The 18,284-nt window shown below is 42.5% G+C and overlaps 1 protein-coding gene across 1 annotated transcript in view; it reads right to left on the bottom strand.

The window, feature by feature from the left end:
- The window catches only part of SFRP4 (secreted frizzled related protein 4), a 120,989-nt gene extending 111,466 nt beyond the window's left edge, over window positions 1–9,523 (bottom strand). Inside the window, exon 1 of the mRNA XM_073549981.1 lies at window positions 8,902–9,523. Within this exon, the coding sequence (XP_073406082.1) occupies window positions 8,902–9,343 (442 nt within the window). The 5' untranslated portion in view covers window positions 9,344–9,523. The remainder of the gene's footprint in view (window positions 1–8,901) is intronic.
- Between the last annotated feature and the right edge of the window lie 8,761 nt (window positions 9,524–18,284).

Below are 18,284 nucleotides of genomic sequence, written 5' to 3'. Positions count from 1 at the left end.
TTGGCGGCTCTACCTATTGCGGAAACGTTGTCCAGATGGTTTGCTGAGCATGTGGTGCAGTTGAATGTGGTGTCTGATAGGGGAGTACAATTTGTTTCCAGATTTTGGAGGGCATTTTGTAAGAGGTTGGGTATTGGTCTGTCCTTTTCATCCGCTTACCATCCAGAGACTAATGGGCAGACTGAGCGGACCAATCAGTCTCTGGAGCAAATTCTGCGTTGCTTGACCTCAGCCCGACAGGATGATTGGTGTACTGCATTACCTTTGGCCGAGTTTGCGTTTAACAACTGCATTAACCAGTCTACGGGTAAATCTCCCTTTTTCTGCAACTATGGGTTTCATCCGCATTTTGGAGAGTTTTCCCGTTTGGACTCTGGGTGTCCTGTGGCAGATGAGACTATCCACCGGTTGGGGGAGGTATGGAGGGAGGTCCAGAGTAACATTACGAAGGCCCAGGATAAATATAAGTTTTTTGCAGACAAAAAACGGTCCGTGGGGCCGGTGTTCCAGGTTGGGGATAAGGTATGGTTATCGACCAAGAATATAAGGCTCAAGGTCCCCTCTGCGAAGCTTGGACCTAAATTTATTGGTCCCTATGAAATTACCGAAGCAGTGAACCCGGTGGCTTTTCGGTTGCGTCTCCCGCCATCTCTACGGATCCCCAATGTTTTCCATAGGGCCCTTTTGAAACCTGAGGGGGCCTGTGGGGAGGGATCAGTGTCTTCCCCACCACCGGTTTTGATAGACGGGCAGTCTGAGTACGAGGTGGAATGAATTGTTGACTCTAGGTTGGTACGTCATGCCCTTCAATATCTTGTAAATTGGAAAGGCTACGGTCCTGAAGACCGGTCGTGGGTTCCTGCTCGATCAGTTCATGCGGATTGGTTGGTCCGGGCCTTTCACGCCAAGTATCCTGAGAAACCCGGGGGTTCAGTGGCCCCCCGTTGAGAGGAGGGTACTGTCATGATCCAGGATGGGGTTTGTCATTGGCCCATCCTGGTCAGACAGGGGTTAATTGTTTCTGCCTCTCTCTGGCAGAGGGCAGCTATTTAATGCTCACTCGACCTAGGTCCGGTGTCAGTTATACTCCGGCCCTCAGCTGAGTTAGTTGACCTCGTGCGTACATGTGCCTTGTGCCTGATAACTTGTTGCTTGCTTGGTTTTGATTCGGTTCTGTCCCTGTTACGAGTTCTGCCTGTCCCTCTTGTACTGCGCTATCTCTCTGTGTATGACCCTCTGCCTGTGACCTGACTATTCTCTGCTCGTTCCTCTGGTACCGCACAGCCCTCTCCGTGTACGATCCTCGCTTACCTCACCTGCATTTTCCTCTCCTCTACAACAGTTGCCCTGCAGTAGGTACATTACATCATCTACAGCAGTAGGATGCTAAGCCCTGCTGCCTGGCATCACATGATCGTAGGTCCTGGGACTCCTTACTATTTTCTGTGCCGCAGGTCCTGTCTGCTTGAACCATCACTACAGTGTTGGACCCCGTGCTCTCCCATAGTGTGGGTAAGTCACCCTGCCCTGCGTGGCAATTTGCCGACGCTGACAGGGTCCTGACATTAGAGTCCTGACAGTTAGTCTTTTCAAGCAAGCATAAAAGTGCAGGAAACCACAGTTTTGTGCACTTCAGAAAAGAATGACGTTGCTGAACAGATGCCAGATGGAGTCTAAAATAATTCTGCTGCCTCATTATAGTAAATGAATCCCCTTGAGGTTTCATCTGAATCACGTCACTTGAAGATTTAGATTGAAACCTGGAAGAAAGTACTCATCGTAGAGCACAGGATATACGTGATCCAATAAAATGTTTCCAATAAAAGTTTCAAATCAATTCACAAAAAAGCAAGTCCCAACTCATCTGATAGTGGAAATAAAGGGGGATCCCATGGCACTGGTGGTACAAAGGCTCTGGAAAAGCTAAATGGCTCCTTGCCCCCAAAAGAAATTCCGCAAATTCTGTGTTCCTAAATCCAAATGCCCCCTCCCTTTTGAGCCCCAATGTGCCCAAACCACATTTAGCATCCACATGTTTGTAATTTCTGTAACGATGAGAGCTCACCTAATTTACGGGTGCACATATCCAGAAGCATGAGCTAAGCAAAATGTACAGGGCACAACAATGTACTGGGCACTATAATGTATGGGCCCTACATTAGCAGATTTACAATTTCAACTCAGCAATATCCACTGCTGCTTATTTCTTGAAAATACCCATGGAGTCAAATCATCAGTACACCTGTATACAAAGTCCCAAAGGGTTATAATTTCCAAAATGTGGCCACTTGAGGGAGGGGAGGGGAGTTTTTCTCCTCTAGCACTTAAAGACTCTGTATATGGAGTCTGCAAACTATTCTACGAAAATCTGTGCTCCAGGAAGCAAATAGCGCTCCATCCCTCCCGAGTCTTGCCGTGTGGCTAAGCAAGACTGTACAGCCACATGTAGGGTATTTCTACATTCAGCAGATATTGCATGACAAATTTTGGTTCCATTTTTCCACATTTCCCTCTGTGACAATGTAAAATCTGAGGCTAAAACAACATTTTTTTGGAAAAATGTAATTATTTTTTCTTCACTACTCAATGGTATAAAATTCTGTGACATACCTGTGGTGTCAAAATGATCACTGCACCCATAGATGACTTCATTGAAAGGTGTAGTTTATAAAATGGGGTCACGGAGGGCTCATACTCACTTGCGAGAGACTCGCACGATTCTCGTGTGAGCCTCACGCATGAAAACCTGGCACTGCCGCCGGCACTCGGACCGGAGCGTGCGGCTGCATAGAAATACATGTAGCCGCACGCTCCGGTCTGAGTGCCGGCGGCAGTGCCAGGTTTTCATGTGAGAGACTCGTGCGAGAATGGTACGAGTCTCTCGCAAGTGAGTATGAGCCCTTATGTGGAGTTCTGCTGTTCTGGCAGCTCAGGGGCTCTCTCAGTGGGTCATGGCACCCGCAAAACATAACAGTAAAATCTGCATTATAATATGGTGCCCCTTCCCTTCTGAGCTTTGCACTGTGCCTAAAATGTATTTCCAGATTACATGTAAGGTATTGGCCAACTCAGTAAAAATTGCACAACAAGTTGAGTTCAATTTGTTCTTATTTGCCCTTATAAAAATTAAGAACTTGGGGATAAAACATTATTTTAGTGGTAAAAATATAATTATTTTTTCTTCACCCCCAAATGGTGTAAATTTCTGTTATGCACATATAGTGTTAATGTAAGGAGGTGACCAAGGCTTTCACATGCCTCCCCCTCTTTGGACATTGTTCACATGGATTATGTGCTATACCTTGTTGTATACCAATGCTAATGTGTTCCTGTAATGTTGGTGTATTGTGAATGTATTTGATATGTATTATGTACAGAAATAGGGATAGAATGGAAGGTAGTATAAGACAATAGTGTGATTAGACTAGAGGGGGCATACTAGAGATAGGTAATAAGAGTATTAGCTTAGGTTTAGTCAGCGTAGGGGTTTTCCAGACTGGGAGGAGTTACAGAATAGTGTAGTGCAGAACAGTGGGGACATAGTATAGACACTTCCTGGTTAGTGACCAGAGCCCAGGCAGCCATGTCCAGGGCAAGAGGTGAAGAGCAGATGCATCAGTGAGTGGAGACAGTCTGACAGCTGTGAGGATAAGGTTGCTTTGGCAAGAAGGGGCCCCAGGCTGAGTGTCATGCAGGCGGTCACCAGCTTAAACAGGACCGTTTTGATCAAGAGATTGTCCAGGGAAGACCTGAGATTGCTGGAACAGGACAGGGATTGTCCAGGAAGAGCAGAGATTGCTGGAAAGGAACAGGGATTGTCCAGGAAAGGCAGAGATTGCCAGAAGCGAGGCAGGGATTACCAGAAGCGAGGCCAAGATTGCCAGAAATGAGGCAGCGATTGCCAAAAGTGCAGCAGGGATTGCCAGAAGGAACAGAAGGTGCCGGGAAGGCAGGGAGACCTTAAGAAATGTCACTCTGTGTACACTGTGCTGCATTGGTAGTGAAAACCCTACTGTTAAGTAAAGTTAACTTAAGAATGGACACTGTCTCCGAAGAAGATTGTGAGGCCCATGGAGCTGAGTTTTCGACCACATATGGGGTATATGTGTACTCAGGAGAAATTGCTCAACAAATTTTGGGGTCTATTTTCTCCTGCTATCCTTGTGAAAATGAAAAAAAAAGTGGGGCTTAAACCAACATTTTTGTAAGAAAAATAAACATTTTTCATTTCAACGTTATTAAATTCTGTGACGCACCTGTGCGTTTCAGTTGCTCTCCACAGATATAGATAAATTCCTTAAGGAGTCTAGTTTACAAAATATCTTCACTTGTGGGGAGTTTCCACTGTTTACACAACAGTGGCATCCGCTCTCGATTCCAGCTAATTTTGCATTCAAAAAGTCAAACAGTGCTCCTTCTTTCTGAGCCCTGCCTTGCCTCCAAGCAGTAATTTTACCCCACATATGGAGTATTGACATACTCAGGAGAAATTGCAAAACAAATTTTTGGTCCTATTTTCTCCTGTTACCCTTGAGAAAATAAAAAATTTGGGGCTAAAACAACTTTTTTGTGGTTAAAATGTGATTCTTTATTTTCACGGTTCAATGTTATAAACTTCTGTGAAGCACCTGGGGGGTTCAAGGTGCTCACCAAACATCTAGATGCATTCCTTGAGGGGTCTAGTTTCCAAAATGGGGTAAATTGTGGGTGATTTCCACTGTTTATGCACATCAAGGGCTCTGCAAGCGCGACATGGCATCCGCTCTGGAGTCCAGTCATTTATGTACTGAAAAAGTCAAATGGTGCTTCTTCACTTCCGAGCCCTGCCATGTGCACAAACAGTAGTTTCACATATGAGGTACCAGCAAGCTCAGGAAAAATTGAACAACAAATTTTGCAGTTCATTTTCTCCTGCTATCCTTGTAAAAATAAAAAAGGGGCTAAAATAACAGTATGTGAAAAAAGTAAAATGTTCATGCTTTCCTTCCACTATGCTTTACTTTCTGTGAAGCACCTGAAGGTTAATAAACGTCTTGAATGTGGTTTTGACCACTTTGATGGTGAAGTTTTTAGAATGGTGTCATTTTGGGCTATATTCTGTCATATTGACCCCCTAAAGTCACTTTAAATATAATGTGGTCCCCAAAAAAATGGTTTTGTAAATTTTTTTGGAAAGATTAGAAATTGCTGATCAACTTTTAACCCTTATAACTTCCCAACATTTTTTTTTAAATATTATGAATATGTAAAGTAGACATACGGTAAAATGTCAAAATTGTAAAAATTGGCCTGGTCATAAAGCTGAAAACTGGCTTGGGGGATAAAGGGGTTAATTTAATCATTTTATGAGTCCAGATGGAACTCGACACTCAAAAAGAGTGGAGGCTAAATGACAGGGAATGAGAATTGGGACAGTCCCTGGAGATATTGGGATACTGGGATGTGCAGAAAAAACAGTTTAAATGTGAAAGTAGTGGGCAACAAGACCATAAATGAAAGGACAGGTACACTTTAACCCCTTGAAGACATAGACATTTTTTATTTTTTTTTGCTTTAGTTTTTCTCTTCTCATCCAAGATCATAATATGCTTGGGTCACTATGGTTATGGTGATACTACATTTCTAAAGTTCCTATGTTTTATTACTTAGAATATGGCAACATAATCCAATTTTTTTAAAAGTACTGTATATTTCTGAGAGCCATTTATTTTTTACCTTTTATGAATTTTATGCTTGTCATTTTGTGGGACAAGCTATTGTGGTAACATTTTGAGATCCTGTTGTATAACATTTTGGTTAAGCAACAGGGCAATGATCCAAAACACTCCAGAAAGTTCACCTTTGAATGGCTTAAGAAAAACAAAAGCAAGACTTTGGATTGGCCTAGTCAAAGATCTGACCTTAACCCGAGTGAGATGCTGTGGCATGACCTTAAAAAGGTGGTTCATGCTCAGAAACCCTCCAGTGTGAATGAATTACAACAATTCTGCAAAGATTAGTGGGCTAAAATTCCTCCAGAGCATTGTAAAAGACTCATTGCCAGTTATCGCAAATGCTTGATTGCAGTTATTGCTGCTAAGGGTTTCCCAACCAGTTATTAGATTTAGGCTGAGTTCACACGTGGCGTTTTTTTCGCGTTTCTGCGGCGGTTTTAACCGCGCGATTTTGCCGCGAATAATAAGCATCCCATGCATTCCTATGGGATTCCGCAATGCTGTGCTAATGCTGCGGTTTTTACCGCGGCGCAATAGCTTCGCGGTAAAAACCGCAGCATGCTCATTAATTTTGCGGAATCGTGGCGATCCCGCACCCATAGGAATGCATTGTTCCGCTTGCTTCCCGCCTGTGGCTGTGCACACCATGCGGAAAGTAAGCAGAACATTTGCGGATGGTACCCATGGTCCGGAGGACAGGAGACTGTCCTCCAGGCTTTGCGTACCATATCCCTGTAAAAAATAGAATTTAAAAATAAAAAATATTGTATTCTCACCTTCCGACGTCCCGCGCAGTCTTCCTGCTTCTCTTCACGCTTTCGTTCCCAGTAATCCTTTGCGAAAATGCCCGCGATGATGTCCGTTCTCGCGTGATCGCGAAGTCTCGCGGTCATTCGCGCGACGCATCGTGAATTACCACGAGACGTCGCGATCCCGCGAGAACTGACGTCATCGCGGGCATTTTCGCAAAGGATTACTGGGAACGCCTGAGCGGGATGTCGGAAGGTGAGAATAACACCGTTTTTTATTTTTTTTTAGATTCCATCCTTTACTACTGATGCTGCATAGGCGGCCTCAGTAGTAAAAAGTTGGTCACACTTGTCAAACACTGTGTTTGACGAGTGTAACCAACCTGTCAATCAGTTCTCCAAGCGATGCTACAGATCGCTTGGAAAACGCTAGCATTTTGCAAGCTAAATACGCTTGCAAAATGCTAGTTTTTCCGCGGGAAAATCGCGGGAATTTAAAATGCGATTTTCCCGCGGACTGGAATTCCGGAATTCTTGCGGTAATTTCCGCGAGAGTTCCGGTACGTGTGCACTTAGCCTTAGGTGGAAATCACTTTTTCACACAGGGCCCTGTGTTTGTATTTCTTTTTCCCTTAACAATAAAGACCATCATTTAAAAATTGCATTTTATAATTACTTGTGTTATCTTTATCTAATATTTATATTTGGTGATATGAAACATTTAAATGTGACAAACATGCTAAAGAATAAGAAATCAAAATATGGGGAAAACAGTTTTTCACAAAACTGTATGTTCAACTGTATAACTTCAGTAAGCAAAACTTTATTTTTGCAAAGCCATATGGTTTCTTTATCGGAAAGTTAAAGTGGTCCGGTGCCGCATAAATGGTGCCAGAACTAAGCCTGAAGGTGTCCACAACAGTAACGCAATCACACACACAACCAGGGGCTCCTATGTAATGTGTTTTGTGGCATGCACATAGATGTTAACTGAAACCCCCTTTACACCACGTCATTGTGAACCTGTCAGTGGTCTCTATCTACTTATAGCTTTAAAAATATGGCGCTGTGCTCCAACTATGGCCACAGCAGCCTGGTGCCTCACAGCACCCAAGCTGCAAGGCTGCCAACATCATTGGCATCCTATTCACACGTGGTAAGTTAGGGGCAATGGACAACGGGAGGGACACACATTCCTGTTTCTAACTGCTTAAAGGGATTGTCTTAGACTTAGGATATATCATCAATGTCTGATTGGTGGTGATTTGACACCCAGCACTCCCGCCAATCAGCTTCTCCCAGTCTCGGAGGCAGGAACTGCTGAGTTGCATGGCTGCACAGCGCTGCTCTGTTGACTGTATAGTGGCCATAACTAGGGTACTGCACATGCACCACTTTTTCAATATCAAATGGATGTGCAGCACCTGGACGCGGCCACTATTTTATTGACAGAGCTATGATGTGCAACTCCACAACTGAGCAGTTCCAAGAATGATGGGTGTCGCATCTCCACCAATCAGATATTGATGATCTATCATGATTGGTCATTGGTCAATATTAAAGTCACAAACATCCCTTTTACATGCCACTGTAATGTTTGATCGCTGCGTCTTATTGCAGCAGTTAAACTTGAGTGCCATAGTGCATAGATAGGACTTTATAAACATAGTGTGCATATGATGTTACCAATAGGTTTTTAAAAGCTGTGCGCACAATTGAATACTTTTCGCTTATTGTGTTGAATAAATGTAAAAAAAGTTCTACCCTTTGTCTTTTGCAGCCTCCCGCCATATATACTACAATTCAGACTGCACAATCAAGGTCTCTGCTAAATCCTAAATTCAAACTCTTTTTCATTTAGGATTTTTTTTTCTATTTTTTAGGATATTTTTTCTTTTACATTTGAGCTTAGATTAGATGTACAAGCCAAACTTATTTTATTTAGTAAAAACAAAGTGCAAATATAATTTATTTGTAAAAAATGTGCGTACAAAGTGTTTAAAGGTCTCAGAAGCCTTTGAATGGAACCTGACAGATTGAACTTGCAGTCCGATCCGTCAACAGCCTGTCACAGATTTAGAGATTTAGTATAAGTCTTCATTCACACATATGTGAAGAGTTGGTGTGCTGTCTGATTTTTTTTCCCCAGCACAATACACAGAACTATTCAGTATTTCCTATTCAGAGCCTCAAAATCGGATTGTAAAAGACCATGCTCCGAGTCTCACAGATTTTACACTTGGATCCGTGAATAGATCAACGAAGCTCCGCATGTTGTCCGGTAAAATACCTGTGAACAATTTATGCATAATCCAATACACAATACATCTAAAATGTTTGATACAAACTCTATTTTGTTTAGTGCAGGCAATAACTAAAGGAAGTGAAAGCGATTATGATTTGTAGCTTTTCATATGATGAATTTGTAGGTCACTTACCTTCTGGAATATCAGTGACTATAGCTTCAGGAGCAATACACACACCACGATCATATACTGGGAGGTCATCACATGCCAGGTTCTCTGGCCAGCTGTGATTGTATCTCTTCATGATTGGTTCACATCCATCCTTGGCTCTTTGGCATACCGACTTGCATGGTTTGATAGGATCATGAAGGAACTCCAGGGTGCAGATAGGTGCATACATGGCACAAAGAAAGAAGCTTAGCACAGGACTGCAGTTGATGTCTACCAGTTCTTGGTACTGTTCAATAGCCAGTATAGCATTCTCCTGGGTGCTATGGTGGAGGTGGTTGGGCATCCTGGTAATATTCCAAGGCATATCTTTACACAGGGGAATTCTGACAGTCTCACAGGGAGCTGGATGGACCCCAGTGCCCATCACTATTAAACAGAGGGCAGTAAGAAGAAGTAGCATCATGATGGAAGAGGATCTAGTGCACTTGTAGCCAGGCTGCCTTTTGTGATGTCAGGCTGTTCCCAGCAGTAGATTAGAAGTTGAGAAACTTCTTCCCACCAGCTGGCCCCACTGCACTGGAGATGACCACCTTTATAGCAGGGCCACAAGTGACGTGCTGCACATCTAGTTCTTACAAGGCTGCATAATTCACTTATTTGCCAGACTCCGTTACATCATCCTTTTCCTTCAATCCCAGGACGACATCACCACATCTCACTTCATTTCCAAGTTCAATTACAGTCTCCTCCTTCCAACTTTTCTGGTGGTGAATTTTTGCATTGAGCAAAACAATCAGTGTCTGTTTCATTTGTTCCCGCTCTTGTAGCAGCAGCAGAAGAGGGTTATAAAAACAAAACCATCCTTTAATGACAGAGATCCAATATCAGCTCCGTCCTCAGTCCTTTCCTGGTCCCCTACACTCCACACAGGGAACAGTGTATAATTCCTTGAAGTAACACTAGAGGGACTTACAGCTGCTGTTATGCCCCTCTTACACCTTATGCCATCATCACACATAAATAGTCAAATCTAGCTGAATAGCTAAAGCATGTGCATAAAATACACCTGGACATATTTAACACATAGGGGATGTACTAAAAAGAATGAAGAAAAGGAATGAAAAAGAAAAAGAATGAACATAATAACTTATAGGTCCAAAGACATGGAGAGGTGTTAGAAATAACTTATGCATCTTGGATATTAAATGAACATAAATCATATGTAGAAAATTAGTAAATTTAGTAAATCAACACATATTCCATATAAACAGGTGTATATTATATTCCCTGAGCTTGATAGGAGGGGAATGAACATGAAATATATGTAGATAATAGGAGAATGAACACATATCCCACATAAACAGGTGTATATTATATTCCCTGAGCTTGATAGGAGGGGAATGAACATGAAATATATGTAGATAATAGGAGAATGAACACATATCCCACATAAACAGGTGTATATTATATTCAACAATGAAGAAAAAGAGTGTTCCAGCTCCTTAAAAAATCTTGAAATTTTATTGGTGCTTTTCCAAAAATATATCAGTGCGGTAAAAACTTCATAAGCAGTGTGCATTCAATGGTACAAATGACGCGTTTTGATCTAACACAGATCTTTTACAAAGCTCTGCACCCTCTTATACTCATGAGGCATTTATAGTGTGCATGAACCAACCAGATTTAATTAGAATTAAGCTAATTATTCAGCAGCTGTTACATAGTTTTGACTCACTAATGAAATACACATTTGTTAGGTTCATGAACAGATTATTTTAAAACAGACATTATAAAACAAAATAATATATACATGTAAAACAACAGATCTTTAGTAGTGAAACATTATTTCGTTACGCTTGTTTAAGCGGTTTGGTGCCCTAGTGTTCTAATGGTATATCCAGATGGCTTCTCGTGTGAGAAGACGTCTTTTGACATCTCCCCCACGTTCAGACTTAATGATTTGCTCTATGCCGCTGACTGTAACGAAGCCATACTCCCTCTATGCTCTACAATGAAATGCCTCGCTGCTCCAGAGATAGTGCGACTTATCTCATTTTTATGGATGTCCCTCAAATGTTCTGTGATGCAAGTTTTTAACTTTCTTGTGCACCCTACATATGATACATTACAACTAGAACAATTAATTGTGTACACTATATTCATAGAGTTACAGTTTACATATCACATATAAACAGGTGTATATTATATTCCCTGAGCTTTATATATGGGGAATGAACATTATATACATGTGGATAATAGGAGAATAAACACAGATCCCATATAAACAGGTGTATATTATATTCCCTGAGCTTTATAGATGGAAAATGAACATGAAATATATGTAGATAATAGAGAAATGAACACATATCCCATATAAACAGGTGTATATTATATTCCCTGAGCTTTATATATGGGGAATAAACATTATATACATGTGGATAATAGGAAAATGAACACATATCCCATATAAACAGGTATATATTATACTAGCTGAAGAGCCCGGTGTTGCCTGGGCATAGTAACCAACTGTGGTTAGTTATAACAAATTATAATTATTATATTGCACATAAAAACATTTCACATCATATATTCAACACTACAGATTTCCAACACAAATTAACTAAACGATTACCCAAGTATTGATAGTATTTTATTTTCAACTCATTCAAGAGCCTTTTGATAAACAACATTTTTGGTTTTTCCTTTCGGTGCAAAGATGAACAGATTTTTGGCAGTTCCAACTCTTGAACAGACGACGTAAAGTTAACCATGAGAAAAGCATGGGGATTGCAAATCGATCCCTACTACTTTCAAGGACTGTCCCTGAGCATTGTTAATGGACATTGCAAATAGCAGTTGAACTGGACACTGGAGGCGTTTAAAATAAAAAAACAAATCAGATGAAATGAGTGGAATTCTTGGAATGAAAATGTCCTCTCCTTTGGCACATCCTGTTTCTGAGCTGTGTATCTAACCCTATCCTGTGTGATAATGTCTGCTGAGCTGTGTACCTAATCCTCTCCTGTGTGATACTTTCTGCTGAGCTGTGTATCTAATCCTATTGTGTGTTACTGACTGCTCAGCCGTGTATCTAATCCTATTGTGTGATACTGACTGCTGAGCAGTGTATCTAATCCTCTCCTGTGTGATACCGTCTGCTGAGCTGTGTATCTAACCCTATCCTGTGTGATACTGACTGCTGAGCCATGTACCTAATCCTATCATGTGCGTTACTGACTGCTCAGCCGTGTATCTAATCCTATCCTGTGTGATACTGACTGCTGAGCCATGTATCTAATCCTATCCTGTGTGATACTGACTGCTAAGCCGTGTATCTAATCCTATTCTGTGTGATACTGTCTGCTGAGCCGTGTATCTAATACTATTCTGTGTGATACTGTGTGCTGAGCTGTGTATCTAATCCTATCCTGTGTGATACTGCCTGCTGAGCTGTGTATCTAATCCTATCCTGTGTGATACTGACTGCTGAGCCATGAGTCTAATCCTCTCCTGTGTGATACTGACTGCTGAGCTGTGTATCTAATCCTATCCTGTGTGATACTGACTGCTGAGCTGTGTATCTAATCCTATTCTGTGTGATACCGTCTGTTGAGCCGTGTATCTAACCCTATCCTGTGTGATACTGACTGATGAGCCATGTATCTAATCCTATCCTGTGTGATACTGTCTGCTGAGCCGTGTATATAATACTATTCTGTGTGATACTGTGTGCTGAGCCGTGTACCTATTCCTATCCTGTGTGATACTGAGTGTTGAGCTGTGTATGTAATCCTATCCTGTGTGATACTGACTGCTGAGCCATGTGTCTAATCCTCGCCTGTGTGATACCGTCTGCTGAGCTGTGTATCTAACCCTATCCTGTGTGATACTGACTGCTGAGCCATGTACCTAATCCTATCATGTGCGTTACTGACTGCTCAGCCGTGTATCTAATCCTATCCTGTGTGATACTGACTGCTGAGCCATGTATCTAATCCTATCCTGTGTGATACTGACTGCTAAGCCGTGTATCTAATCCTATTCTGTGTGATACTGTCTGCTGAGCCGTGTATCTAATACTATTCTGTGTGATACTGTGTGCTGAGCTGTGTATCTAATCCTATCCTGTGTGATACTGCCTGCTGAGCTGTGTATCTAATCCTATCCTGTGTGATACTGACTGCTGAGCCATGAGTCTAATCCTCTCCTGTGTGATACTGACTGCTGAGCTGTGTATCTAATCCTATCCTGTGTGATACTGACTGCTGAGCTGTGTATCTAATCCTATTCTGTGTGATACCGTCTGTTGAGCCGTGTATCTAACCCTATCCTGTGTGATACTGACTGATGAGCCATGTATCTAATCCTATCCTGTGTGATACTGTCTGCTGAGCCGTGTATATAATACTATTCTGTGTGATACTGTGTGCTGAGCCGTGTACCTATTCCTATCCTGTGTGATACTGAGTGTTGAGCTGTGTATGTAATCCTATCCTGTGTGATACTGACTGCTGAGCCATGTGTCTAATCCTCGCCTGTGTGATACTGACTGCTGAGCTGTGTATCTAATCCTATCCTGTGTGATACTGGACTCCCCCTGCAGTCTGTGTCAGAGGGTGGTCTGTGTTGGCACGGTAATAAATTGTGTTGTTTCCACCTTTACAGAAGGACGATAACACCATAGAAATTATAAGAATAATAGACCAAATTGTTTGGTGAATTGGAACGCGCTGGGTTAAAATTTTGCCTCACAACATAGTCTATGACGCTCTCGGGGTCCAGACATGTGACTGTGCAAAATCTTGTGGCTGTAGCTGCGACGGTGCAGATGCCAATCCCAGACATAAATACATACAAACATACACACACACATATTGAGCTTTATACTGTAAATTAGATAAACAGGTGTATATTATATTCCGTGATCTTTATAAGTGGGGAATGAACATGATATATATGTAGATAATAGAAGAATGATCACATATCCCATATAAACAGGTGTATATTATGTTCCCTGAGCTTTATAGGTGGGGAATGAACACTGAATAAATGTAGATAATAGGAGAATGAACACATATCCCATATAAACAGGTGTATATTATATTCAATGTACTTTATATGTGGGGAATGAACATGAAATATCTACTATATAATTGTCTAATTCTGTCTGTCTGTAATGGAAATCCTGCCTCGCTGATTGGTCACGGCCTAACTGCCGTGACCAATCAGCGACAGTTGCTTAGTCGTCGCGGCAACACGGCCGCATTGCTTATTATACAGGCACATTACAGCCGTTAAAGGCATCACTGGTGCGTCACTCATTACGCGAGGTCGGGCGCGTGGAAAGAAGATCGGAGGTGAGTATAACCTTTTTTTATTTTTTAATATTATGGGTGTAACAGGAGTACATTAGGTAAGAGCAGAACAGTGACTGCAGCTTTGGGTGTAACTGGAGTACAATACCTTAGGTAACAGCAGAACAGTGACTGCAGCTCTACGTGTAACTGGAGTACAATACCTTAGGTAACAGCAGAACAGTGACTGCAGCTCTGGGTGTAACTGGAGTACAATACATTAGGTAAGAGCAGAACAGTGACTGCAGCTCTGGGCATAACTGGAGTTCATTACATTAGGTAAGAGCAGAACCTTTTCTGCAGCTCTGGGTGTAACTGGAGCACAATACATTAGGTAACAGCAGAACAGTGACAGCAACTCTGAGTGTAACTGGAGTTCACTACATTAGGTAACAGCAGAACTGTGACTGCTGCTCTTAGTGTAACTGGAGTACATTACATTAGACAAGAGCAGAACAGTGACTGCAGCTCTGGGTATAACTGAAGTACAATACATTAGGTAAGAGCAGAATCTTTTCTGCAGCTCTGGGTGTAACTGGAGCACAATACATTAAGTAACAGCAGAACAGTGACAGCAGATCTGGGTGTAACTGGAGTACATTACATTAGGTAAGAGCAGAACAGTGACTGCAGCTCTGGGTATAACTGGAGTACAATACATAAGGTAAGAGCAGAACCTTTTCTGCAGCTCTGGGTGTAACTCGAGTACACTACATTAGATAACAGCAGAGCAGTGACTGCAGCTCTGGGTGTAACTGGAGCACAATACATTAGGTAACAGCAGATCAGTGACAGCAGATCTGGGTGTAACTGGAGTACACGACATTAGATAACAGCAGAACAGTGACTGCAGCTCTGGGTGTAACAGGAGTACATTAGGTAACAGCAGAACAGTGACTGCAGATCTGGGTGTAACTGGAGTACAATACATTAAGTAACAGTAGAACAGTGACTGCAGCTCTGGGTGTAACTTGCGTACAATACATTAGGTAACAGCAGAAAAGTGACTGCAGCTCTGGGTGTAACTGGAGTACAATACATTAGGTAAGATCTGAACAGTGACTGCAGCTCTGGCTGTAACAGGAGTATAATACATTAGGTAAGAGCAGAACAGTGACTGCAGCTCTGGGTGTAACTGGACTACAATACATTAGGTAAAAGCAGAACAGTGACTGCAGCTCTGGGAGTAACTGGAGTACAATACATTAGATAACAGCAGAACAGTGACAGCAGCTCTGGGTGTAAATGGAGTACAATACATTAGGTAACAGCAGAACAGTGACTGCAGCTCTGGCTGTAACTGGAGTACAATACATTAGGTAACAGCAGAACAGTGACAGCAGCTCAGAGTGTAACAGGAGTATAATACACTAGATGGTGGCCTGATTCCACCGATTACCGTTCCTGGTAATGCTTAGCGAGAAGAGCCGGAGATGACGTCACTCTCGCGAGAGTGCGACGTCATCAGCGGTGTTTCGCACAAAGCATTACTGGGACCCGAAGATGCCGGGCGTGTGGTGAGAGTAGGGACAGAGTCCGGGGGCCGTTGGAAGGTGAGTATATCACTATTTTTTATTTTAACAGAGACTCTAGAATACCTGATGCGATAGAATCGGGCCACCATCTAGTATGTAGGTAATAGGGGAATAAACATATCTCATATAAACAGGTGTACATTATATTCCCTGTGTTTTATTGGTGACTAATGAACATGAAATATACTGTATGCAGATGATAGAGGAATGAACATATATCTCATATAAACAGGTGTATATTAAATTCCCTGTGCGTTAAAAGTGTTCAATGAATATGAAATATACAGTGGGGAAAAAAAGTATTTAGTCAGTCAGCAATAGTGCAAGTTCCACCACTTAAAAAGATGAGAGGCGTCTGTAATTTACATCATAGGTAGACCTCAACTATGGGAGACAAACTGAGAAAAAAAAATCCAGAAAATCACATTGTCTGGTTTTTTTTCATTTTATTTGCATATTATGGTGGAAAATAAGTATTTGGTCAGAAACAAGCAATCAAGATTTCTGGCTCTCACAGACCTGTAACTTCTTCTTTAAGAGTCTCCTCTTTCCTCCACTCATTACCTGTAGTAATGGCACCTGTTTAAACTTGTTATCAGTATAAAAAGACACCTGTGCACACCCTCAAACAGTCTGACTCCAAACTCCACTATGGTGAAGACCAAAGAGCTGTCAAAGGACACCAGAAACAAAATTGTAGCCCTGCACCAGGCTGGGAAGACTGAATCTGCAATAGCCAACCAGCTTGGAGTGAAGAAATCAACTGTGGGAGCAATAATTAGAAAATGGAAGACATACAAGACCACTGATAATCTCCCTCGATCTGGTGCTCCACGCAAAATCCCACCCCGTGGGGTCAGAATGATCACAAGAACGGTGAGCAAAAATCCCAGAACCACGCGGGGGGACCTAGTGAATGAACTGCAGAGAGCTGGGACCAATGTAACAAGGCCTACCATAAGTAACACACTACGCTACCATGGACTCAGATCCTGCAGTGCCAGACGTGTCCCACTGCTTAAGCCTGTACATGTCCGGGCCCGTCTGAAGTTTGCTAGAGAGCATTTGGATGATCCAGAGGAGTTTTGGGAGAATGTCCTATGGTCTGATGAAACCAAACTGGAACTGTTTGGTAGAAACACAACTTGTTGTGTTTGGAGGAAAAAGAATACTGAGTTGCATCCATCAAACACCATACCTACTGTAAAGCATGGTGGTGGAAACATCATGCTTTGGGGCTATTTCTCTGCAAAGGGGCCAGGACGACTGATCCGGGTACATGAAAGAATGAATGGGGCCATGTATCTTGAGATTTTGAGTGCAAACCTCCTTCCATCAGCAAGGGCATTGAAGATGAAACGTGGCTGGGTCTTTCAACATGACAATGATCCAAAGCACACCGCCAGGGCAACGAAGGAGTGGCTTCGTAAGAAGCATTTCAAGGTCCTGGAGTGGCCTAGCCAGTCTCCAGATCTCAACCCTATAGAAAACCTTTGGAGGGAGTTGAAAGTCCGTGTTGCCAAGCGAAAAGCCAAAAACATCACTGCTCTAGAGGAGATCTGCATGGAGGAATGGGCCAACATACCAACAACAGTGTGTGGCAACCTTGTGAAGACTTACAGAAAACGTTTGACCTCTGTCATTACCAACAAAGGATATATCACAAAGTATTGAGATGAAATTTTGTTTCTGACCAAATACTTATTTTCCACCATAATATGCAAATAAAATGAAAAAAAAAACAGACAATGTGATTTTCTGGATTTTTTTTTCTCAGTTTGTCTCCCATAGTTGAGGTCTACCTATGATGTAAATTACAGACGCCTCTCATCTTTTTAAGTGGTGGAACTTGCACTATTGCTGACTGACTAAATACTTTTTTTCCCCACTGTATGTTTGGGGGCTATCTATTTCTTTGGGGTTCTACTCCGGGGCAGTTTAGATTTCACCTTTCTTGCTTTAGGCCCAGTTAGTTCTCCGGCTGTGTCGAGGCGTCTAGGGCATCGTAGGTACGCTCCACAGCTACTGTTAGTTGTGTTGTTAGGATTAGGGGTCTGCAATCTGCTAAGTTACTAACCTTTCTGGTTTCCTGGTGGCCTAACCAATTCTTGCCATCCTCCTCAGTGACCAGTTCATAACAGAATCACCAGCCATACTGTAGACTCTAGGGTGTCATGTAGACCCGTCCTGTGTGACGCGACCCGCAGGCCGGTAACTAAAACAACAAGACGCGGCACGTGATACTGTCCTATGTGACACGGCTTGCAGGCCGGTAACTAAAACAACAAGACAAGGGGAAGGGAAAACAGATACAACGGTGGGCCCTGCGATAGGGAAAGGGGATGTGGAGACCTCCTGCACTCCCCTGAATCAGTGTCTCTAACGCTCCTAACGTTCCCTATGCCGGTTCCGCACCGGGCACCGATCAGGAACCTGTTGCCCTAGCACACCCTACAACTACCCCTTGCTAGGGAGCTGGGTGGCGCAGGCACTGGCCCCACCGCTGTACTAATGC

This window comes from Dendrobates tinctorius, unplaced genomic scaffold (assembly GCF_039654945.1).
Source record: "Dendrobates tinctorius isolate UK_male_01 unplaced genomic scaffold, ASM3965494v1 ptg000162l, whole genome shotgun sequence".
NCBI classification, from domain to species: Eukaryota; Metazoa; Chordata; class Amphibia; order Anura; family Dendrobatidae; genus Dendrobates; species Dendrobates tinctorius.
The sequence above is the reverse complement of the archived record's forward strand: the minus strand, read 5'-3'. Positions and strand labels throughout refer to the sequence as shown.